This window comes from Schistocerca cancellata, chromosome 7, assembly GCF_023864275.1.
Source record: "Schistocerca cancellata isolate TAMUIC-IGC-003103 chromosome 7, iqSchCanc2.1, whole genome shotgun sequence".
Classification (NCBI taxonomy): Eukaryota; Metazoa; Arthropoda; class Insecta; order Orthoptera; family Acrididae; genus Schistocerca; species Schistocerca cancellata.
This window is the reverse complement of record NC_064632.1, coordinates 400,122,419-400,148,411: the sequence shown is the minus strand read 5'-3', so window position 1 is coordinate 400,148,411 and position 25,993 is coordinate 400,122,419. Positions and strand designations below refer to the sequence as shown.

General features: G+C 46.0%; 1 protein-coding gene across 1 annotated transcript in view; it reads right to left on the bottom strand.

Moving 5' to 3' along the window:
* Positions 1 to 25,993, bottom strand: part of LOC126092792 (neural-cadherin-like) — a 329,734-nt gene that overhangs the window by 225,252 nt on the left and 78,489 nt on the right. Inside the window, exons 4-5 of the mRNA XM_049908520.1 lie at positions 23,287 to 23,424; positions 7,164 to 7,350 (exon numbers count right to left, since the gene is read on the bottom strand). Of these exons, the coding sequence (XP_049764477.1) occupies positions 7,164 to 7,350; positions 23,287 to 23,424 (325 nt within the window). The remainder of the gene's footprint in view (positions 1 to 7,163; positions 7,351 to 23,286; positions 23,425 to 25,993) is intronic.

The window sequence follows — 25,993 nt, the reverse complement described above, 5'->3', positions numbered from 1 at the left end:
CCTCGCTAGCGGAGGACATTTTGAACATCTCCTGTAACAAAGTGTTTGAAGTCACGCTGGTTCGTTCTGTTGCTGTGTGTTTCCATTCCATAATTAATGTGATTTGAAGAGAAGTAATAAAATGAGCTCTAACATGGAAAGTAAGTGTTTCCGGACACATGTCCACATAACATATTTTCTTTCTTTGTGTGTGAGGAATGTTTCCTGAAAGTTTGGCCGTACCTTTTTGTAACACCCTGTATACGTGGTGTCCACTACGAATCAAGACATACAGGTGAATTAAGACAGGTCCGAAAGAACAGAAACCACCTATGTAATTAAGGCGATGACGACCAATGATCCCTTCAGTGCAGATGCACCCCAGGTTCGAACTCTTACAGGAATTAGCGAGATGGCGCGAGTAATGAGGCTAACAAGCAGGTACCGTACATTAGTAGTGTGTGGTATAAGTTGGGAAATTGGGTCCGACGGGAAGAATGTGAGGGTAGTCCATGCGGTTGTGGTGACAACTCTGTTGGGATGGCGTAGACGCCAGCGCAACTAACCAGTGAGCAGAAGACCCGGGTTAGAATCTTAATATGGTACAAATTTTCAGTTTGCCCCGTTGATATAAATCATTTGCCACTGACAGCTAATGTCTTTAATTTCTTTGTGTCTTGAGTCATAGTGGGCGCAGGATCACAATGATGTCTGTTCTTTCGGACATGGCTGAAAGAACAGATACCACGTATATAATAAAACGGTAGTTCTCTTCATCGTACCTGGTGTTCAACAACGCTGACGATGAAACTTGCATCAGTAGAATACACCACGATCTCCATTTAGCTAGAGCCGAAACCGGTAATGTGATATGTGACACGATGGGAGCTAGGCTGAAAACTACACTACTGGCCATTAAAATTGCTACACCACGGAGATGACGTGCTACAGACGCGAACTTTAACCGACAGGAAGAAGATGCTGTGATATGCAAATGATTAGCTTTTCAGAGCATTCAAACAAGGTTGGCGCCGGTGCCGACACCTACAACGCGCTGACATGAGGAAAGTTTCCAACCGCTTTCTCATACACAAACAGCAGCTGACCGGCGTTGCCTTGTGAACCGTTGTTATGATGCCTCGTGTAAGGAGGAGAAATGCGTACCGTCACGTTTTCGACTTTGATAAAGGTCGGATTGTAGCCTATCGCGATTACGGTTTATCGTATCGCGACTCTGCTGCTCGCGTTGGTCGAGATCCAATGACTGTTAGCAGAATATGGATTCGGTGGCTCCAGGAGATAATAGGGAACGCCGTGCTGGATCCCAACGGCCTCGTATCACTAGCAGTCGAGATGACAGGCTTCTTATCCGCATGGCTGTAACGGATCGTGCAGCCACGTCTCGATCCCTGAGTCAACAGATGGGGACGTTTGCAAGACAACAACCATCAGCACGAACAGTTCAACGACGTTTGCAGCAGCATGGACTATCAGCTCGGAGACCATGGCTGCGGTTATCCTTGACGCTGCATCACAGACAGGAGCTCCTGCAATGGTGTACTCAACGACGAACCTGGGTGCACGAATGGCAAAACGACATTTTTTTGAATGAATCTAGGTTCTGCTTACAGCATCATGATGGTAGCATCCGTGTTTGGCGACATCGCGGTGAACGCACATTGGAAGCGTGTATTCATCATCGCCATACTGGCGTATCACCCGGCGTGATGGTATGGGGTGTCATTGGTTACACGTCTCGGTCACCTCTTGTTTGCATTGACGACAATCTGAACAGTGGACGTTACATTTCAGATGTGTTAAGACCCGCGGCTCCACCCTTCATTCGATCCCTGCGAAACCCTACATTTCAGCAGGATAATGCACGACCGCATGTTGCAAGTCGTGTACGGGCCTTTTTGGATACAGAAAATGTTCGACTGCTGCCGTGGCTAGCACATTCTCCAGATCTCTCAACAATTGAAACCGTCCCGTCAATGGTGGCCGAGCAACTGGCTCATCACAATACGCCAATCACTACTCTTGATGAACTGTGGTATCGAGTTGAAACCGCATGGGCAGCTGTACATGTACACGCCATCCAAGCTCTGTTTGACTCAATGCCCAGGCGTATCAAGGCCGTTAATACGGCCTGATGTGGTTGTTCTGGATACTGATTTCTCAGGATCTATGTACCCAAATTGCATGAAAATGTAATCAGATGTTAGTTATAGTATAATATATTTGTCCTATGAATGCCCGTTTATCATTTGCATTTGTTCTTGGTGTACCAATTTTAATGGCCAGTAGTGTATAAATAGGTGCTGTTAAAAATGTTCCTCGACTCGACTTCAGTTAATAATAAAAGGTGTGTAAATGACGTTAGAAAAAACGTGAAAGCATCACGGATGAATAACGCTGGGGACCACGGTGAAGTAATGAATATGAGGGCTGAATGAAAAGCAATGGCTCCAATAGAGTTTCGATGATAATAGTTCAACAAATGAAATGCAAAAGTAATACTCAATATACGACAGTTGAATGCCGATATTCAATTTTGCATAGAATCGTCAGAAAATTCGACTTATTTCTGCCAACGGCGAACAAGTTCTCTGAAGCTGTCACGGAAAAAATTGTCACACTGTTTCTGCAGCCAGCCTTTCAGAGTTCTCTAACTTTTTCATCAGATGCATTATGATTACCCCGTGGATCTCCTTTTAATATGAGGGACACTTGGAAGACAGAAGGGGTCAAATGATGAGTGTATTTAGGATGCTGTTTGGTTATGAACTTCCGTTTCTGAAGTTTTATAGTGACAGCATGCGAAATGTGTGGTTTGCCATTGTCTTTCTGCAAGAAAACATTTGCCTTTTCCTGTCGAACCCTTGTTGGTCACCGTGTCAAAGTTCACAGCATTGTGATGTAACGCTCTGAATTGATTATAGTTCCACGTTAAAGGAAATCATTAGGGATAACACCATTTGCGCCCAAAAGCACTGATTTTTCACATGAGGACTGAGTCTTGAATTTCTCTTTGACTTTCCTTCGGTTCGTAGTGTTGTTCCCATGTTTCTTCTTCTGTTACAACTGAACGCAGAAAGGCCTCACTTTCATTCCCTTAATGCGAGCAGAGACCTAGCCAATTTTAGGTCTGGGTAATTTCTTTTCAGCTGTCGGAGGTAGCCATCATGAACAGATTTTCCGATGACCAAGTAAGGTAGCAATGTGACCTGCACGTTCTTGTAAAATGCCGTTTATGGTCCCAGTGTGTCTCTAAAATCATCCCGAATTAGTCAACGTTTCGCATGTTGAACAGTGGCTGCTGACGCAGGATGTCCAACTCTTTCTTTCTCACAGGCATTAAACATTCTCGCTTCATAATATTCAATCTTATCGGATCAATGACGCACACATGAACAGAAATCACATAAAAGCCTTGGATTGTCTGATGTACTTAGTTTGGGATGACATCCCCTTCTATCAAGAATTGAAAGACAGCACGTTGTCTGAATTGCGCTGACCGACTGCCTGAAAGGCAACCCACTCGCGCTCAAGAGCCAAAACCAGAGAAGATAGTGATGCTGGACCCTGAGGTCTGAAGTGAATTCGACGTTCTAACTCATTCCAAAGGTCTTCTACTGGGTTCAGCGCGGCACCCAGGGCAGACCCGTCGACTTCAGGGAAGTTATTGTCTATAGACCGTTGCTTCAGACATGCTGCTTTATGAAAGGGTGCATTTTCATGCTGATACAAACAGATGTCGTTCTTGAACTGTTCCTCTGTTGTACACAGTACACAATGCTGCAAAATGTGTTCATACCCTTCCACACTTAGTGCTTTCTCAAGCCCATACCCTTGCCACGAAACATATCTCCATATCATAAAACTATCTCATCCATACTTCGCTTATGACGCTACATGTGATGGCAAAAACTTTTCACGGGCACTCACCAAACTCAAACTCTTTCACTGGATTGCCACAGGGTATAGTGTTATGGAGATCCAGGAAGCTGTGGTCTCCACATATGCAAGATGTTGAGCTTGGAGTGCAGGAGTGTCGTCCAGTGAAACGGCCAAGGGCGTCAGTGATACAGCTGTAAATACGTTTATTTTCATGACTCACACAACGCAAATAGCTTCTCGGTGGCGTTGTATGACAGCAGAGTGGCGCATGCAGCTGGGAGTTGCTGAGTCGTCCAGCCCAGCGACTTCTATATTGCATGTTAGAGGTCGGAAACCGCACCTTCAGCAGGGCAGGATGCCGAGGTCTTCAGGAACGTCTGCCCAGTCGAGACGCCAGCCGCATGGCGAGCTGCTTTACTGAGACGCTCTCGAAGACATCAGACATTAGGGCTCGCCGCCAGATCAGCCGCCAATAGCTCTGCTTGGGATGATGGTAGCCTCCCAACGAGAGATGGCCAAGACTCTGGCGGTTGCTCACCTGTACAGTCAGTGAACAGCACTTTACAGGATACTGTAATGTACCAACTGTGGCTTTCAGTTCTTCAGGTTGTAGCTTTCTGCCATGTCAACAGCCTAAGAGTCGTTCTGTATACGATTTATGTGTTGTTATAGTGCCTTGCAGTGCTGTCAGAATGATGTTATGATTCAGTCATTCTGCTGCGGTCGCACTCTGTGCTCTCAGCTCGAGTGTGGTGTGGCAATGATCCAGCGGTGAGCCTCGCTGTCTGCTGCACTGGCTTTCCTTCCTGGTAAGATTCTGACTGTGACGCTATTCTTGGGCCTTTCTTGGCTAGGCTCTGTGCTTAACTGAAAAAAAAAAAACTTCGAAAACTTTATGTTCACACAGAATTCCTTACTGTGGTGCAACAACGTAATTCGTCACCCACAATTCATTCTCTTCCCATCATCCTCTGTCCACTGGCGCCGCTCTTTACACCACCTCAAGCCTCACTTACAAAAATTTGTAGCTCATGAGAAGCTGCTCGAACATCGTATCCCATTCTTTTTACCTCCCTACGCACATTCATTGTGCAAGTTGGACTTCTGGTAGCACTTTGGAACCAACGAGTGATTCCTTCCACTTATTTCATGAAATGTTTTACAACCACTCTCCGCAGTGCTAGACGGAGCCCTCTGTCAGTACATGAGATCGACCCAGTCTTGATTGAGGTGTGGTAGTTCCTTCTTCCTTCGAATGCCCACTTCGCTACAACGTCACCACCAGTTGACTTGGGAAGTTTTAGATGAGCTGACGTGTTTTGAAAAGTGACTGTGCGTGGAGTTGACCACGTCAAAAAGAGGGAAAATTTTGGGTCTGCGCACAGTCGGGATCACCTGCTCTCAACACCAAATTTGATTGCAGCTGCCGCTGTAGAGTCCAATTTTTTAAGTTAGTAAATGTAATTAACGTAAATCAGCTTCTCAAGCTGGATGGTATAGGGGAGACCCAGAAATTAAATTTCCCTTATTTTTTTAAAGTAAACGTATTTTACGGGAAATATAGCGCATGTGTGACAAAGGTGTGATGGAATAATCATATGATGGCTTGATGAGTCTCGACTCTTGCCAGATGCGCTGCAGCAGTGGCTGAAAATGGCGGCTCATATCTTGCCGACTGCGACTAATTTCACAATGCACAGAACATGTTGCGGGTAGAAAAACATCGTCAGCTATGTCAGGTGTACAGGTTTAAGGCCACGAACAAACAGATGTTGCGTCGCTGATGTTGGAAATTTTTCGAAGGTCATCAAAGTACTCATACTAAAGAGAGCCGTGGGCGACCGTCTCTTATCAATGAGGACCTTGCGGAGCTGATGCTGCAACTCACCTCAGCAGACATTTTCCACAGATATTTCGCCTATGAAACTGCGTGTTAACCCTTTGAGTCTGAACAATATAAGAAGAACTAACTTTAAAAATGTTTCACAAAACTGAGCTCCATAATCGTAAAGAATTAATATAAGAAAAAATTGGCAAAAACTAAACAATCAATTATTTTAAGGATGTGGTTTCAATTAGGAATACAATTTTAAAATCTTTCATAAAATTAACCTTTATTATCATAGTAAGCAACGAATGCAAGAAGAAATTGGCAAAAAGTAAACAATCAATTGTTCTAAAGGCGTAGTATTATCTTTAAACCCCAAGGCCTTGCCGCAGTGGCAACACCAGTTCTCGTCAGCTCATCGAGGTTAAGCGCTGTGACCATCCAGTCTGCGAAGCGCAATTCAAATGGTTCAAATGGCTCTGAGCACTATGCGACTTAACTTCTGAGGTCATCAGTCGCCTAGAACTTAGAACTAATTAAACCTAACTAACCTAAGGACGTCACACACACCCATGCCCGAGGCAGGATTCGAACCTGCGACCGTAGCGGTCGCTCGGCTCCAGAATGTAGCGCCCAGAACCGCACGGCCACTTCGGCCGGCCGAAGCGCTATTGGCAAGCGGGGTGCACTCAGCCCTTTTGAGGCAAACTGAGGAGCTACGTGATTATGAAGTAGCGGCTCTGGTCTCGGTAAACTGACATACGGCCGGGAGAGCGGTGTGCTGACCACGTACCCCTCCATCTCCGCATCCGGTGAGGCCTGCGGGCTGAGGATGACACGGCGGCCGGTCGGTATCCTTGGACCTTCGTGGCCTGTTCGGCCGGAGTTTACGTTTTACTACAGTCACTAGATCTCAGTTTTATTGAGCTTCTGTGGTCAGATTTGGTGAGAAGAGTGCGTTGTCGCTATCCACCTCATCACCGTTATCTTAACTTGTCACTACTTTGCAGGAAGCGTGGTATCAGATTCCCACGAAAACCGTACAGGATCTGTATTTATCCGTTCCGAGAAGACTGGAAACTGATTTCAGAGCTAACGGTTTTTCTACACCGTATTAAGCATAGCAATATGTTGTGTTTTTACTTCAAAAATGGTTCAAATGGCTCTGAGCACTATGGGACTCAACATCTTAGGTCATAAGTCCCCTAGGACTTAGAACTACTTAAACCCAACTAACCTAAGGACATCACACACACCCATGCCCGAGGCAGGATTCGAACCTGCGACCGTAGCAGTCCCGCGGTTCCGGACTGCAGCGCCAGAACCGCTAGACCACCGCGGCCGGCGTGTTTTTAGTGCTCCCAAATTTTTGTTCACTCCAGTAAATATGCTGACCGAAGAGGGCTTAACAAAGATCACTATATTAATACACGTGGCGCTAGCAGTCGTGCCTCACCTGCCGGAGCGTTTTCGATGACCTGTCCGTGGTAGAGCTGGTGCGGGAAAGCGGGCGCGTTGTCGTTGACGTCGGCGAGTGATACCTGCACGTCTGCGTAGCCTACCAATCCGGCGCCGCCCTCGTCCTGCGCGAACGCCGTGAAGCGCCACAGGGGACGGCCGTACGGGGGGTCGCGGTCCAGCGGCTGCAGGAGCACCACAACACTTGCAGAAGAAGCACAGCAACTGGTCGCCCACTGTGTGGCCGTTAATAGCTACACTAAGGTGACAAAAGTCATGTGCTTGCGATACGAACATACACTCCTGGAAATGGAAAAAAGAACACATTGACACCGGTGTGACAGACCCACCATACTTGCTCCGCACACTGCGAGAGGGCTGTACAAGCAATGATCACACGCACGGCACAGCGGACACACCAGGAACCGCGGTGTTGGCCGTCGAATGGCGCTAGCTGCGCAGCATTTGTGCACCGCCGCCGTCAGTGTCAGCCAGTTTGCCGTGGCATACGGAGCTCCATCGCAGTCTTTAACACTGGTAGCATGCCGCGACAGCGTGGACGTGAACCGTATGTGCAGTTGACGGACTTTGAGCGAGGGCGTATAGTGGGCATGCGGGAGGCCGGGTGGACGTACCGCCGAATTGCTCAACACGTGGGGCGTCAGGTCTCCACAGTACATCGATGTTGTCGCCAGTGGTCGGTGGAAGGAGCACGTGCCCGTCGACCTGGGACCGGATCGCAGCGACGCACGGATGCACGCCAAGACCGTAGGATCCTACGCAGTGCCGTAGGGGACCGCACCGCCACTTCCCAGCAAATTAGGGACACTGTTGCTCCTGGGGTATCGGCGAGGACCATTCGCAACCGTCTCCATGAAGCTGGGCTACGGTCCCCACACAGTTAGGCCGTCTTCCGCTCACGCCCCAACATCGTGCAGCCCACCTCCAGTGGTGTCGCGACAGGCGTGAATGGAGGGACGAATGGAGACGTGTCGTCTTCAGCGATGAGAGTCGCTTCTGCCTTGGTGCCAATGATGGTCGTATGCGTGTTTGGCGCCGTGCAGGTGAGCGCCACAATCAGGACTGCATACGACCGAGGCACACAGGGCCAACACCCGGCATCATGGTGTGGGGAGCGATCTCCTACACTGGCCGTACACCACTGGTGATCGTCGAGGGGACACTGAATAGTGCACGGTACATCCAAACCGTCATCGAACCCATCGTTCTACCATTCCTAGACCGGCAAGGGAACTTGCTGTTCCAATAGGACAATGCACGTCCGCATGTATCCCGTGCCACCCAACGTGCTCTAGAAGGTGTAAGTCAACTACCCTGGCCAGCAAGATCTCCGGATCTGTCCCCCATTGAGCATGTTTGGGACTGGATGAAGCGTCGTCTCACGCGGTCTGCACGTCCAGCACGAACGCTGGTCCAACTGAGGCGCCAGGTGGAAATGGCATGGCAAGCCGTTCCACAGGACTACATCCAGCATCTCTACGATCGTCTCCATGGGAGAATAGCAGCCTGAATTGCTGCGAAAGGTGGATATACACTGTACTAGTGCCGACATTGTGCATGCTCTGTTGCCTGTGTCTATGTGCCTGTGGTTCTGTCAGTGTGATCATGTGATGTATCTGACCCCAGGAATGTGTCAATAAAGTTTCCCCTTCCTGGGACAATGAATTCACGGTGTTCTTATTTCAATTTCCAGGAGTGTATATAGATGGCGGTAATATCGCTTACACAAGGTATAAAAGGGCAGTGCATTGACGCAGCTGTCATTTCATCTGAGGTGATTCGTGTGAAAAGATTTACAACTTGATTATGGCCGCACGACGGGAATAAACCGACTTTGAACACGGGAAGGTAATAGCAGCGAGGCGTATGGGAGATTCCATTTCGGAAATCGTTAAGGAATTCAGTATTCCGAGATCTACAGAGTCAAGAGTGTCCCGAAAATACCAAATTTCAGGCATTACCTCGCTTCAGGGACAATGGAGTGGCCGACGACCTTCACTTAACGACCATTAACAGTGACGTTTTTGTAGAGTTGTCAGTGCTCACAGAAAAGCAACACTGAGTTAAATAAACGCGGGAATCAATGTGGGACGTACAACGTACGAATTCATTAGTGCGATGAAATTTGAAGATTGACGCTAGTGCCTTTGCTAACAGCACGACACTGCCTACAGCGCCTCTGCTGGGCTTGTGACCATCTCGGTTGGACCCTAGACGACTGTAGTACCGTGGCCTGGTCGGATGAATCCTGGTTTGAGGTGGGTGGTAAGAGCTGATGGTAGGGTTCGAGTGTGGCACAAACCCCAAGAAGTCGCGGACTCAAATTATCAACACGACACTGCAAGCTGATGCTGCCTCCAGAATGGTGTGGGCTGTGATTACATGGAATGGACTGGGTCCTTTGGTCCAACTAAAGCGATCATTGACTGAGATAGTTATGTTCGGCTACTTGCAAACCATTTGAATCTGTTCGTGGACTTCATGTGCCCCAAACAATGATGGAATTTTTGTGGATGGCAATGCGGCAAGTCCCTGGGTCACAATCGTTCGCGACTGGTTTGAAGAACATTCAGGACAGTTCGAGCAAATGATTTGGCCGCCCAGATGGCCCGATTTGAATCCCGTGGAACATTTATTGGACATAATCGTGAGGTTGTTTGGCGCTCCAAATCCTGCACCGGCAATACTTTCGCAATTATGGACGGCTATAGAGGCAGCATGGCTAACTATTTCTGCTGGGGACTTTCAACGAGTTGTTGAGTCCACGCCACGCCCCAGTACTGCACTACGCCGAGCAAAAGGAGATACGTTATGATATTAGAAGATATCTCACGACTCCTGTTACCTCAGTGTAATGTATCGATGTCGTCCTGGAAGAACTTGCTTGAAAAGTTCTTTGTTTTGGAATTCCTTTTTCGAAAATAGTAAAGATGTGTGACTTCCCGAAATTTGTATGACCCGTGTTCACAAATGGTAATACAACTAAACGCCGCTAGGAGCAGCGTAAAACATGTTTCGTAAGTTACTATGCACAACGGATTCGATCTAACTGAAAGCGTTTATTGTTAGCGGGCAGTTTTCCATTGTAATTTTTGCTTGTGTTTGTGATTTTGGAATGACCTATCTGAGAGAACCACGTTGCTGTATCATGTCATCTTTTAAACTAGGTAAAACCAACCTATGAAACTTACAAAATGTTAGTGTAAGCATTCGGTAATGTCACAAACATATGACTGGTTTAAGGGTTTAAAAATATTTGGCATTTGTTTATGATGATGAACTTTCGGAACGACAATCTACCGGCGTTGTATCCAAAAATGTCCGTGTTGTTCGGAATGCGATTGTGAAAGGTCGTAGGCAGACCATCCACGGTCTCTGTAATATCGTGGGATTATCATGCGCCACATGTCAGGAAAACTGAACATGAGAAGGTTTGCTGCAGATTTCGTGTCACTACTGCTGAGTGACGATCAGAAAGAGTATCACACGGATGTCTGCAGGGAACAGAATGAATTGCTTCAAACTGTCTCAGGGTTAGCTTCTAAGGTCGTTACAGGTGATGAAAGTTGGGATTATGGGTATGATCCTTAAACTAAACAGCAATCATACCAGTGAAAGAGCCAAACAAAGCCCGTTAAGTTCAGATAAACTTCAAATCCTTATTAATCTGTTGTTTTGATGCTGACGGGATGATCCACAAGGAGGTCGCATCTCATAGTCAGACGACTAATGGATAATTACAAATAACGTGACGTCCTAAGGTGGCTAAGCGGGATGTGAGAAGGAACTGTCCAGAGAAATGGTGCAGGTATGTTTGGATCCTTGATAAAGACAATGCGAGTCCACATGCAACTTTGATTGTGCCCCAGTTTTTGACAGATACCAACACGTCGGTTATTCCTCATCCACCGTTATTCACCCGACTTGGTTCTGTGCTATTTCTCTCTTTTTCCCAAGTTGAAAATGAAGTTGAAAGGGCAGAGATTTGATGCTATAGGGGAGATTCAAGTGGAATCGCAAGTGGTGGTGAACACACCGACTAAGAAACACTTTCGGGATGCATTTCTTTCATGGCCGAAGCGCTGTGAGTTGTGCCTGTACTCCCTAGGGGCCACTTCGAAGGTGACGTTGGCGAATAAAAATCAGGTGTGATATGATTGTATTTAATGTTAGATGTCGAGAACTTGAGTAGCACCTCGTATGTTCTGTGTTTACGTTTTCCGTCCTGTAAGTACAGGACATACAACACTAACAGTCTTGAAAAAGAATTCAAAAATTATTAACTCTTTCAGTAAGTTCTTCTCAGTACTCCGCAGATGTCATGCTGTCAAACCACAGAAAGACAAAAATGCTAGCAGATATATACAAATCCAGTTTTGCAATTATGTAATTTTAGATCAGGAGTTAAAAACTAAATAAATAATACACATGTTGTAGTGTTTACGCTTAAAATAAAACAATAACCATGAACTTCATATAATATTCTTACAGAAATAAACTGAAAGCCACAGAATCGGTGTAGGCACATATTTGGGTAAATAGAAAAAGAGAAATACATTCTGTTTTGCAGAAGGAAGATTTCAAAAACCCAAATTTAACTTTCTGCATTTTTTCCTGTGCATATTTAGAAAATTGTGTAATATTGCAACTAGGTGTAAAAAAATTGAAACATTACTGAGTAAATTTACTTAAATGAACTATATTGCAATAAGGATAGAAGCTGAAGTAACGAATTAAAATTTGTGCCAAAGCCAGGACTTGAACCTGGGTCTCTTACTTTTTTTCCATTTTGTTCGGTATTGTTTGTTGCGTTTGGTCTGGGCGGACGTCACAAGATCGTTGATTCCTTTACTCAGTTTTTTTTTTATTACAGAGGGCGGGCGCCCTCTGACCGAACACGCTGACCTATCGTGCCGGCTTATTTAGTGGGCAGATGTGCTATGCATTGCACAACGCCGGCAGTAATGCTGACAGAGCTTCACAGACTACCATAGTCCAGTGCCCTCCCTATTCACACTTAAGCCCATCTTGATTTTTTCCTATTTAAATCGTCAGCATTAGACTGGGGAAATCAAGATGGGCTGAAGTGTGAACTGAAGTTTGTGATAGGGAGGGCACTGGACTAGGATAGACCGTGTCGTTGTGTCAGTCACAACGTCAAGGTGGTATAATGGATAGCACATCGGTCTTGTAAACAGGACACCCAGGTTCAAGTACTGCCTTGACTCAAATTCTAATTCATTACTTCAGCTTCTGTCCTTATCGAAGATAAAGTTGAGACTCAGTATGTCTCTAGGAAAATGTAATTCTATTAGATATAAACTATAATACTTCAGTGCCAGATACTGAGAACAAGAGGGGACGCTTAAGCTGCACCTGGTAGGTGATACTTTCCCAGAAGCCAGACGGGCTTGACTTAACTCAAGTGTTTGCTTCACTCAAAAAAGGTTGCCCCGCTTACAGCCTGACAGACAAAAAGAGGGACACCGCAGTGTGACAAGCACTGGGGAGACTCGAGGTAAACATAGGCTTTGTTATTACATGCAAGCGGGTTTGCAGTTGGGTGGCTGCCTCTTGACGACTCAGGGGTGCAGACAAGCTCTTGAAGTAATGCCTAGTAATGTAAAATTTGTTGTGGAGACAGCAGCAGCTCTGGGCACTGCCACGTCGCGGAACAGCGTGGGAACGAGGTAGGAGTTCCTGTTACATGTCAGCTGGCACAAGACTGGAAATTTTCGTCCTGCGTTTGTACGAAGTCTGCGGAGTGGTAACGCAGTGGCGTCATTCACGGAGGCGACAAAAGTCGTGAGATACATCGTAATATCGTGTCGGACCCGCTTTTGCCCGACGTAGTCCAGCAACTCAACAACAACAAGTCCCCTGCAAAAATACTGAGTCATGGTTCCTCTATAGGTGTCCATAATTACGAAAGTGCAGTGCAGGATTTTGTGTACGAACTGACCTCTCGATTATGTCCCTTAAAGTTTCGATGTGGTTCGTGTCGGGTGACCTGGGTGACCAAATCTTTCGATCGAATTATCCAGAATGTTCTGACACGGCGCATTGTTACCCATAAAAATTCCGTCGTTATTTTGGAACTTAGAGTCCATGAAGGGCTGCAAATGGTCTCGAAGTAGCCGAACGGAACCACTTCCAGTCAATGATCGGTTTAGTTGGGCCAGAGAAGCCAGTCCATTCCTTGTAAACGCAGCAGCCACACCATTATGGAGCCAGCACCAACTCGCACAGTGCCTTGTCGATAACTCGGCTCCATGGCTTCTAAATCTACATCTACATCCATACTCCGCAAGCCACCTGACGGTGTGTGGCGGAGGGTACCTTGAGTACCTCTATCGGTTCTCCCTTCTATTCCAGTCTCGTATTGTTCGTGGAAAGAAGGATTGTCGGTATGCCTCTGTGTGGGCTCTAATCTCTCTGATTTTATCCTCATGGTCTCTTCGCGAGATATACGCAGGAGGGAGCAATATACTGCTTGACTCTTCGGTGAAGGTATGTTCTCGAAACTTTGACAAAAGCCCGTACCGAGCTACTGAGCGTCTCTCCTGCAGAGTCTTCCACTGGAGTTTATCTATCATCTCCGTAACGCTTTCGCGATTACTAAATGATCCTGTAACGAAGCGCGCTGCTCTCCGTTGGATCTTCTCTATATCTTCTATCAACCCTATCTGGTACGGATCCCACACTGCTGAGCAGTATTCAAGCAGTGGGCGAACAAGCGTACTGTAACCTACTTCCTTTGTTTTCGGATTGCATTTCCTTAGGATTCTTCCAATGAATCTCAGTCTGGCATCTGCTTTACCGACGATCAACATTATATGATCATTCCATTTTAAATCACTCCTAATGCGTACTCCCAGATAATTTATGGTATTAACTCCTTCCAGTTGCTGACCTGCTATTTTGTAGCTAAATGATAAAGGATCTATCTTTCTGTGTATTCGCAGCACATTACACTTGTCTACATTGAGATTCAATTGCCATTCCCTGTACCATGCGTCAATTCGCTGCAGATCCTCCTGCATTTCAGTACAATTTTCCATTGTTACAACCTCTCGATACACCACAGCATCATCTGCAAAAAGCCTCAGTGAACTTCCGATGTCATCCACCAGGTCATTTATGTATATTGTGAATAGCAACGGTGCTATGACACTCCCCTGCGGCACACCTGAAATCACTCTTACTTCGGAAGACTTCTCTCCATTGAGAATGACATGCTGCGTCCTGTTATCTAGGAACTGCTCAATCCATTCACACAATTGGTCTGATAGTCCATATGCTCTTACTTTGTTCATTAAACGACTGTGGGGAACTGTATCGAACGCCTTGCGGAAGTCAAGAAACACGGCATCTACCTGTGAACCCGTGTCTATCATCCTCTGAGTCTCGTGGACGAATAGCGCGAGCTGGGTTTCACACGACCGTCTTTTTCGAAACCCATGCTGATTCCTACAGAGTAGATTTCTAGTCTCCCGAAAAGTCATTATACTCGAACACAATACGTGTTCCAAAATTGTACAACTGATCGACGTTAGAGATATAGGTCTACAGTTCTGCACATCTGTTCGACGTCCCTTCTTGAAAACGGGGATGACCTGTGCCCTTTTCCAATCCTTTGGAATGCTACGCTCTTCTAGAGAGCTACGGTACACCGCTGCAAGAAGGGGGGTAAGTTCCTTCGCGTACTCTGTGTAAAATTGAACTGGTATCCCATCAGGTCCAGAGGCCTTTCCTCTTTTGAGCGATTTTAATTGTTTCTCTATCCCTCTGTCGTCTATTTCAATATCTACCATTTTGTCATCTGTGCGACAATCTAGAGAAGGAACTACAGTGCAATCTTCCTCTGTGAAACAACTTTGGAAAAAGACATTTAGTATTTCGGCCGTTAGTCTGTCATCCTCTGTTTCAGTACCATTTTGGTCACAGTCACAGTGTCTGGACATTTTGTTTTGATCCACCTACCGCTTTGACATAAGACCATGGGGTCTGTGCCAGACTCGAACCATACCATCAGCTGTTACCATCGAAATATGGATTTATCTGACCAGGCCGCGGTTTTCCAGTCGTCTGCAGTCCAACGGAAATGGTCACGAGCCCAGGAGAGGCGCTGCAGGCGATGTCGTGCTGTCAGCAAAGGCACTCGCATTCGGTCGTCTGCTGCCACAGCCGGTTAAAGCAAAATTTCGCTGCACTTTTCTAGCGGATACGTTCTTCGTATATCCTACATTTAATTTCTGTTATTTCACTCACTGTTGCTTGCCTTTTAGCATTGACGGCTCTACGCAAATGCCGCTGCTCTCGGTCGTTAAGTGAAGGCCTTCGGCCATTGCGTTGAACTTGGTGGGAGACAATGCCCGAAATCTGGTATTCTCGGCACACTCTTGACACTGTGGATGTCCGGATATTGAATTCCCTAACGATTTCCGAAATGAAATATCCCGTACATCTCGCTACAACTACAATTCCGCGTTCAAAATCTGTTTATTTCAGTCGTGCAAGCATAATCGCGTCGGAAACATTTCCACATGTGTCAGCTGAGTACAAATGACAGCTCCGCCCGTGTGCTGCACTCCTACACCTTGTGTACGCGACACTACCGCCATCTGTGTATGTACAGGGCTATTACAAATGATTGAAGCGATTTCATAAATTCACTGTAGCTCCATTCATTGACATATGGTCACGACACACTACAGATACGTAGAAAAACTCATAAAGTTTTGTTCGGCTGAAGCCGCACTTCAGGTTTCTGCCGCCAGAACGCTCGAGAGCGCAGTAAGACAAAATGACGACAGGAGCCGAGAAAGCGTATGTCGTGCTTGAAATGCACTCACACCAGTCAGTCATAACAGTGCAACGACACTTCAGGACGAAGTTCAACAAAGATCCACCAACTGCTAACTCCATTCGGCGATGGTATGCGCAGTTTAAAGCTTCTGGATGCCTCTGTAAGGGGAAATCAACGGGTCGGCCTGCAGTGAGCGAAGAAACGGTTGAACGCGTGCGGGCAAGTTTCACGCGTAGGCTGCGGAAGTCGACGAATAAAGCAAGCAGGGAGCTAAACGTACCACAGCCGACGGTTTGGAAAATCTTACGGAAAAGGCTGAAGCAGAAGCCTTACAGTTTACAATTGCTACAAGCCCTGACACCCGATGACAAAGTCAAACGCTTTGAATTTTCGGCGCGGTTGCAACAGATCATGGAAGAGGATGCGTTCAGTGCGAAACTTGTTTTCAGTGATGAAGCAACATTCACCAAAAGTTAACGTGTTTTGTGCAATCTCACGGTTTGAAGTTTACGGCCCCTTTTTCTAGTGCGAAAAAAACGTTACAGGACACGTGTATCTGGACATGATGGAAAATTGGCTCATGCCACAACTGGAGACCGACAGCGCCAACTTCATCTTTCAACAGGATGGTGCTGCACCGCACTTCCATCATGATGTTCGGCATTTCTTAAACAGGAGATTGGAAAACCGATGGATCGGTCGTGGTGGAGATCATGATCAGCAATTCATGTCATGGCCTCCACGCTCTCCCGACTTAACCCCATGCGATTTCTTTCTGTGGGGTTATGTGAAAGATTCAGTGTTTAAACCTCCTCTAGCAAGAAACGTGCCAGAACTGCGAGCTCGCATCAACGATGCTTTCGAACTCATTGATGGGGACATGCTGCGCCGAGTGTGGGAGGAACTTGATTATCGGCTTGGTGTCTGCCGAATCACTAAAGGGGCACATATCGAACATTTGTGAATGCCTAAAAAACTTTTTGAGCTTTTGCATGTGTGTGCAAAGCATTGTGAAAATATCTCAAATAATAAAGTTATTGTAGAGCTGTGAAATCGCTTCAATCATTTGTAATAACCCTGTATATATCGCTATCCCATGACTTTCGCCATGTCAGTGTACGTTGGGTGGGTGTCAAATGTAGCCAACTGCCAAGCAGAGACAAACATTGTTCCGGCTCTGCAGAGAACTGAAGCCTGTTACAAGAATTGGCAACTGATCCTCAAAACACACACAGACAAAAAGAAATGGGTAGAAGTAGGAGAGTTCAATGGATATGCGACATGCATGGGGATGTTAAACATTAAAACAAAGGCGTTTTTCGTTGTGGCAGAATCTTCTCATGAAATTCCAATCAGGAACGTTCTCCTCAGAGGGTGAAAATACTTTTCTGGCGTCCATCTATATAGGAAGAAACGACCATCATCAGAAAATAAGTGAAATCGGAGCTCGCATGGAAAGATTTAAGTGTTCGTTTTTTTCGTACGCTGTTCGAGAGTGAAACGGTAGAGAAGCAGCTTGAAGGTGGTTCGATGCACCCTCTGGCCGGCACTACAAACTGCAGAGTAATGATGTAGCTGTAAATGCAAAAATGTAACGTGCTGCGCAGAAATCGGCGGAAACACAAAATATATTTTGTTTACAGGCCTGCTAATCACTGGAAGAAGTTACATACACGTTTTCGGAGCAAGTTGAAATGGAACGATCTCATAAAACTCACCGTAGGAAAGGCAGCTGCCAGACTGATTAATTGGAAGAACATTCAGGACGCTCTGTCCACCAACGAAGGACGCAGCTTACGAATTTAGTTCAACCGATACTTCAGTATTGCTCGCCAGTCTACCGCAGAGGTGGACCTACCACAAACGTTTGACATATGAAATAGATAAAATCCAATGAAAAGCAGCGCGTTTCATCACACGTTCATTAAGTAAGCGAGAAGGCGTCACAGAGATGCTCAGCCAACTGAAATGGAGAAAACTTTGAAAAACGCGTAGTGCATCACGTTGCGGTTTATTGTTAAAAACTCAAGAGCGTACGATCCTAGGAGAGTCAACCAGAATATCACTTCCGCCTACTAAACTTCGTAAGAGGACCATGAAGACAAGACTAAGAGATTCGAGCTCGCACAGAGGATTACCAACAATCATTCTTACCATGGATAAATCGCGAATGGAACAGGAAAGCGGTGAAGAACAGTGGTGTAGAAAATATCTCAGCTGCACATTAACACAATTTGCGGAGGATTAATGCTGACGTAGAATTGGGAAGGATGGGGAAGGAAATCGGCGGTACCATTTCATTCGCCGTGAACTACACGGCTGGAAGAAAAGTTAGTACATATGGAAAGAAGCCGTCGATTTTGATCCGAGGACTGCATACGCCACCTGGGTTGTAGTCGATGTGCTGGTAATGAATTCGTCATCGCCCGGCAACAGATAGCGTAGTGGCATAGCTACCAGAGCGCCATCTGTCTCTAACCTTTAATAGGGAATGCTCACAGCCAAAAGGATCAATGTGGTGCATACGCGTGAATCAAGGAGCAACCATGTAGCAGAAACGCACTCGTACTTCCTGCAGCCAAATGAGTGAGTTAGAAATGTGTCAAATTGTGACCTGCCGAGTGACGGCATGGTCCTTTCGGAGAACTGTCAAACAATTTGGACGTGCTACATCAGTTATGTACCGATGCTGGTATCAATGGTCACGTGAACATTCTCACACCCGTAGATGATGTTCTGGACGTCCACGCAGCTCAGACACCCACCAGGATCGTCGTACTGTAAGGCCAGCAGTGGCAAATCGCACAGCTAACCACAACGCAGATACACTATTCGCCATTAAAATTGCTACACCAAGAAGAAATGCAGATGATAAACGGGTATTCATTGGACAAATATATTATACTAGAACTGAGATGTGATTACATTTTCACGCAATTTGGGTGCATAGATCCCGAGAAATCAGTACCCAGAACAGCCACCTCTGGCCGTAATAAATGCCTTGATACGCCTGGTCATTGAGTCAGAGCTTGGATGGCGAGTACAGGTACAGCTGTCCATGCAGCTTCAACACGATACCACAGTTCATCAAGAGTAGTGACTGGCGTATTGTGACGAGCTAGTTGCTCGGCCACCATTGACCAGACGTTTTCAGTTGGTGAGAGATCTGGAGAATGTGATGGCCAGGGCAGCAGTCGAACATTTTCTGTATCCAGAAAGGCTCGTACAGGACCTGCAACATGCGGTCGTGCGTTATCCTGCTGAAACGTAGGGTTTTGTAGGGATCGAAAGAAAGGGTAGAGCCACGGGTCGTTAACACATCTGAAATGTAACGTCCACTGTTCAAAGTGCCGTCAATGCGAACAAGAGGTGAGCGAGACGTGTAATCAATGACACCCCATACCATCACGCCTGTTGATACGCCAGTATGCCGATAATGAATACACGCTTCCAATGTGCGTTCACCGCGATGTCGCCAAACACGGATGCGACCACATGATGCTGTAAACAGAAGCTGAAAAAATGACGTCTTGCCATTCCTGCACCCAGGTTCGTCGTTGAGTACACCATCGCAGGCGCTCCTGTCTGTGAAGCAGCGTCAACGGTAACCGCAGCCATGATCTCCGAGCTGATAGTCCATGCTGCTGCAAACGTCGTCGAACTGTTCGTGCAGATGGTTGTGGTCTTCCAAACGTCCCCATCTATTGACTCAGGGATCGAGAAGTGGCTGCACGATAGGTTACAGCCATGTGGATAAGATGCCTGTCATCTCGACTGCTAGTGATACGAGGCCGTTGGGATCCAGCACGGCGTTCTGTATTACCGATCTGAACCCACCGATTCCATATTTTGCTAACAGTCATTGGATCTCGACCAAAGCGAGCAGCAATGTCGCGATACGATAAACCGCCATCGCGATAGGCTACAATCCGACCTTTATCAAAATTGGAAACGTGATTTCTCCTCCTCATACGAAGCATAACAACAACGTTTCACTAGGCAACGCCGGTTAACTACTGTTTGTGTATGAGAAATCGGTTGGAAACTTTCCTCATGTCAGCACGTTGTAGGTGTCGCCGCCGGCGCCAACCTAGTGTGAATGCTCTAAAAAGCTAATCACTTGCATATCACAGCATCTTCTTCCTGTCGGTTAAATTTCGTGTCTGTAGCAATTCATCTTCGTGGTGTAGCAATTTTAATGGTCAGTGTTGTAACAGGGCTCGTGAGCCCAGACGTGTCAACACGAAATGTTGCGAACCTGTTTTACTATTGGGTTTACAGGCATACACACTTATAGCCCGTCTTCCACTCACGCCGCGGCATCGACATACGCGGCTTCAGGATGAAAGCAGATTCTGCCTGCACACAAGTGATGGTATGGGGGGTGTGCAGAAAGTAAGTTCCGATCGGTCGCGAAATGGAAACGACAGATGTGTTTGGCACTGTCTCTAGTACGACTCCTAGATAGCATCACGTCTCTCTTCTCATTTCTGAGCTCACAATGAGCGCGTAAAGATGTCTAGAAAATAGTGTCTCCCACCAAGTACGAGGAGCTGATGAGAAATTTCGCCTGAAGCTATGCAGCCAATTACACAACTGTCGTGCGGTTTCTTGTTCAAGACAATTCTCATCCGCAGTCTGCAGGGGCTCTGAAGATGCTCCGGCATCGTGTTCAATTTGAAATGTTTGAGTACCCACAATACAGCCCGTAATTGACTCCCTCTGAGTTTCATCTCTGCTCACATTAACCGCTGGCTGTGAAGACATTTTGGCACAGAAAACGAGCTGTAGGCCAGCGTAGAGAATTGGCGTTGTCTTCTACACTACTGGCCATTAAATCTGCTACACCATGAAGATGGCGTGCTACAGACGCGAAATTTAACCTACAGGAAGAAGATGCTGTGATATGCAAATGATTAGCTTTTCAGAGCATTCACACAAGGTTGGCGCCGGTGGCGACACCTACAACGTGCTGACATGAGGAAAGTTTCCAACCGATTTGTCATACACAAACAGTAGTTGACCGGCGTTGCCTGGTGAACCGTTGTTATGATGCCTCGTGTAAGGAGGAGAAATGCGTACCATCACGTTTCCGACTTTGATTAAGGTCGGATTGTAGCCTATCGCGATTGCGGTTTATCGTATCGCGACTCTGCTGCTCGCGTTGGTCGAGATCCAATGGCTGTTAGCAGAATATGGAATCGGTGGGTTCAGGAGGGTAATACGGAACTCCGTGCTGGATCCCAATGGCCTCGTATCACTAGCAGTTGAGATGATAGGCATCTTACCCGCATGGCTGTAACGGATCGTGCAGCCTCGTCTCGATCCCTTAGTCAACAGATGGGGACGTTTTCAAGACAACAACCATCTGCATGAACAGTTCGACGACGTTTGCAGCAGCATGGACTATCAGCTCGGAGACCATGGCTGCGGTTATCCTTGACGCTGCATCACAAATGGCTCAAATGGCTCTGAGCACTAGGGAACTTAACATCTGTGGTCATCAGTCCCCTAGAACTTAGAACTATTTAAACCTAACTAACCTAAGGACATCACACACATCCATGCCCGAGGCAGGATTCGAACCTGCGACCGTACCAGTCGCGCGGTTCCGGGCTGCATCACAGACAGGTGCGCCTGCGATGGTATACTCAACGCCGAACCTGGGTGCACGAATGGCAAAACGTAATTTTTTCGGATGAATCCAGGTTCCGTTTACAGCATCACGATGGTCGCATCCGTGTTTGGCGACATCATGGTGAACGCACATTCGAAGCGTGTATTAGTCATCTCCATACTGGCATATCACCCGGCGTGATGGTATGGGGTGCCATTGGTTACACGTCTCGGTCACCTCTTGTTCGCTTTGATGGCACTTTGAAAGTGGACGTTACATTTCAGATGTGTTACGACCCGTGGCTCTACCCTTCATTCGATCCCTGCGAAACCCTACATTTCAACAGGATAATGCACGACCTCATGTTGCAGGTCCTCTACAGGTCTTTCTGGATACAGAAAATGTTCGAATGCTGCCCTGGCCAGCATATTCTCCAGATCTCTCACCAATTGAAAATGTCTGGTCAATGGGGGCCGAGCAACTGGCTCGTCACAATATGCCAGTCACTACTCTTGATGAACTGTGGTATCGTGTTGAAGCTGCATGGGCAGCTGTACCTGTACACGCCATCCAAGCTCTGTTTGACTCAATGCCCAGGCGTATCAAGGCCGTTATTACGGCCAGAGGTGGTTGTTCTGGGTACTGAATTCTCAGAATCTATGCACCCAAATTGCGTGAAAATGTAATCACATGAGAGCTCTAGTATAATATATTTGTCCAATGAATACCCGTCTATCATCTGCATTTCCTCTTGGTGTAGCAATTTTAATGGCCAGTAGTGTATGATGAGGGCACTGGAAAGTTGGTACAACGCTACGACAAATGTCTAAGTCAGAACGACGACTACGTAGAGGAGTAGTTGGAAGGTGTAGCTGTTACAAATAAAACATTTCTGATTTTCACCGCGGTTTCGATTTCGCGATCAATCGGATCTTACTTTATGGACATCCCTCGTACTTTCCGCTTACGACATAGATCTGTCATGTAGAGTGCCTGTATCTAAGACACGCTGACTCTGCCCCAGGCCTTGTGGCGTGGGGTGCGATAAGCTACAACTCCCTTCACCTTTGCTGTTTCTGGAAGGGACGCGAAACAGCGTTCGGTGCGTGCAGAATGTTGTTAGACCCGTTCTTTTGCAGTTCTTGTAACAGGCAGGTCATGTGTTTTCCCCCAAAAAAAATAACACTCACCCTCACACTGCCCGTGAAACTCAACATGCTCTGCAAGACGTGCAGCAACTTCCCTGGCCAGCACATTCTCCAGACTTGTTTCTGATCGAGCACGTGTGGGATATGATGGGACGAGATGCGCTCGTCAATCAACAACTCTTTCAGAATTACTTGAACAGGTCGAGCACGATAGACTGAATACCACAGTCAGCGCCTACATTCCCTCCCGTGGTGGCTACACCACATGCTAATATGAATGTTTCAGCCTATGTTGATACATGATATCTCATAACCGCTTGTGATATTGACCTGTAAATGTAATCATTGCATTTACTCAGTGGGCACTATTGCAACAATAAATCTTGGGTGAATTGGGAACCCCTAAAAGAGTGTACTACTTTATTGTCTGGCAGTGTATTTGGGGATACCACGGACTGTTTGTGAGTGTTGTGATGGATCGTGGGATGCCTCATTTCATACTGACAGCTCTGCAGAGAGAAGTCACCTTGTGCACGAACACGTCCCCAGTGTTCGCATCCACGCTGAAGAACCCCTCGTCGGTTCCTGCAACGACGACGCCGGGCCCTGAGATGGAGTACACCACATCCTGCGGCCGCCCTGTATCACCGTCCACAGCTTTGACCTGCAACATCATGTTAATGCCATTCATTAATCGTAGAAATTCGCAGATTAGGTGGCAAAAGCACGGTAAATGTTCTACTAGTGCTCATTTAAGCACTACTAATATTTACATGTTTACATGAGTGATACGTCGCATTGTTAGGTGACTTGGCTGTCGTTTGGATGTTCAGATGGTTCAAATGGCTCTGAGCACTATGCGTCTTAACTTCTGAGGTCATCAGTCACCTAGAACTTAGAACTAATTAAACCTAACTAACCTAAGGACATCACACACAAACATGCCCGAGGCAGTATTCGAACCTGGACCGTAGCGGTCGCTCGGCTCCAGACTGTAGCGCCTAGAACCGCACGGCCACTCCGGCCGGCGTTTGGATGTCATATGGAACACACTAAAGAGTCAAAACATTATGGCCACTGCCTGTTGAAACGAGTCTGTATCTTTGTGATGCTTGTTCAGTAGTAGATGACGACACGTGTCAAATGAACCGTTCGATACCATTATCATTCTGACGATGTTTCTTTGTAATTTGCATACTTTTTGTTCTAAAAGGACGCTTTCGGGATTATTGTGCTGTCTGGTCATCTTTATTTGATATTTCACTGATCTTTTTATATTTTCTGTTATTTTTAGGGAATCCATTTTCTTGCATTATCGCTTTATGTCTGAAAATGTTAATTTTACCAATATACTTTTGACAATACACAAATTACTAAAAATCTATAACACGAATAATGTTTAAGAATACGAAATGATTTATTCCCTACAAAATACGTTTGTGTTCCGAATAACATCCACACATATTGTGAAGACGGATGTACGTACATGCTATGTTTCTTCTACATCTCCTCCTAAACGAGTGGATAGGTCTCAACCAAACTTGGTATGCATCAGTTACTTCTAGAAATCATCACTGTGGATGTAAGAACGACCTAACCATCAAAGGCGTGGGGGAGGAGTTGAAAAAGCCGTTTAACACACGACGGACGAATACTCATACTCTAGTCATTCAGTATTTGAGTATGAGGGCCCTTAGTGACTTGGAATAAACTTTACACACAATTTCAAATCTTAAGGAAACTTTTTCTCGCTGACAGTCATCAAAAATTGATTGATGAGAGGAAAAAAATTTATTGTTTATTACATTTTCGCTCTTCATGCAGTAGTAAAACTGCCGCAAGAAGCAGGACGTTTTAATTTATTACTTCTTTATATAACACTGAATATGCGGCAAGTCGTTCGTTGCTACTAACACTGTTCACAACACATTTTTCAAACAATATGTACCAGCAAAATTATATCAGTGTACAGCACATAGCTCAGGAGATACAACGTCATAAATATTACGCTGCGTGAAAATGAAACTGCAGGACGAAATTCGCTAGAGATACCGGTAAAATATAAGTGCACAATTACGTGTGTAATATGTTAAACATATGTGAAATATATTTGACACGTGCGTACGTGGACAAAACCACGGGGAAAAAAGCTCAGCCTTAGCTCCTTTAACGATTTCACGGAAATTGTAATGCATATGTGCATTCCCTTCACGTGTTTAAGCCAAGTATTATGCATACTTAAGCGATCGGGAATGCTCAGTAGCAGCCAGGCTACATGTACACTTAACAATTAAGCATCAACAAGGAGCATTAGGGATGAAATCATAGGAGGCAATGTTGTGAAACCTTAGCAGGGACAAGACCCGACTATTCGAGAGTAGGATCTATATCTGAGACAGTGTTCCGAGACAAACTTCCGTCGCAATATATATATATATATATATATATATATATATATATATATATATATATATATATATATATATATATATACAGGGTTATTACAAATGATTGAAGCGATTTCACAGCTCTACAATAAATTTATTATTTGAGATATTTTCACAATGCTTTGCACACACATACAAAAACTCAAAAAGTTTTTTTAGGCATTCACAAATGTTCGATATGTGCCCCTTTAGTGATTCGGCAGACATCAAGCCGACAATCAAGTTCCTCCCACACTCGGCGCAGCATGTCCCCATCAATGAGTTCGAAAGCATAGTTGATGCGAGCTCGCAGTTCTGTCACGTTTCTTGGTAGATGAGGTTTAAACACTGAATCATTCACATAACCCCACAGAAAGAAATCGCATGGGGTTAAGTCGGGAGAGCGTGGAGGCCATGACATGAATTGCTGATCATGATCTCCACCACGACCGATCCATCGGCTTTCCAATCTCCTGTTTAAGAAATGCCGAACATCATGATGGAAGTGCGGTGGAGCACCATCCTGTTGAAAGATGAAGTCGGCGCTGTCGGTCTCCAGTTGTGGGATGAGCCAATTTTCCAGCATGTCCAGATACACGTGTCCTGTAACGTTTTTTTCGCAGAAGAAACAGGGGCCGTACACTTTAAACCGTGAGATTGCACAAAACACGTTAATTTTTGGTGAATTGCGAATTTGCTGCACGAATGCGTGAGGATTCTCTACCTCCCAGATTCGCACATTGTATCTGTTCACTTCACCATTAAGGAAAAATATTGCTTCATCACTGAAAACAAGTTTCGCACTGA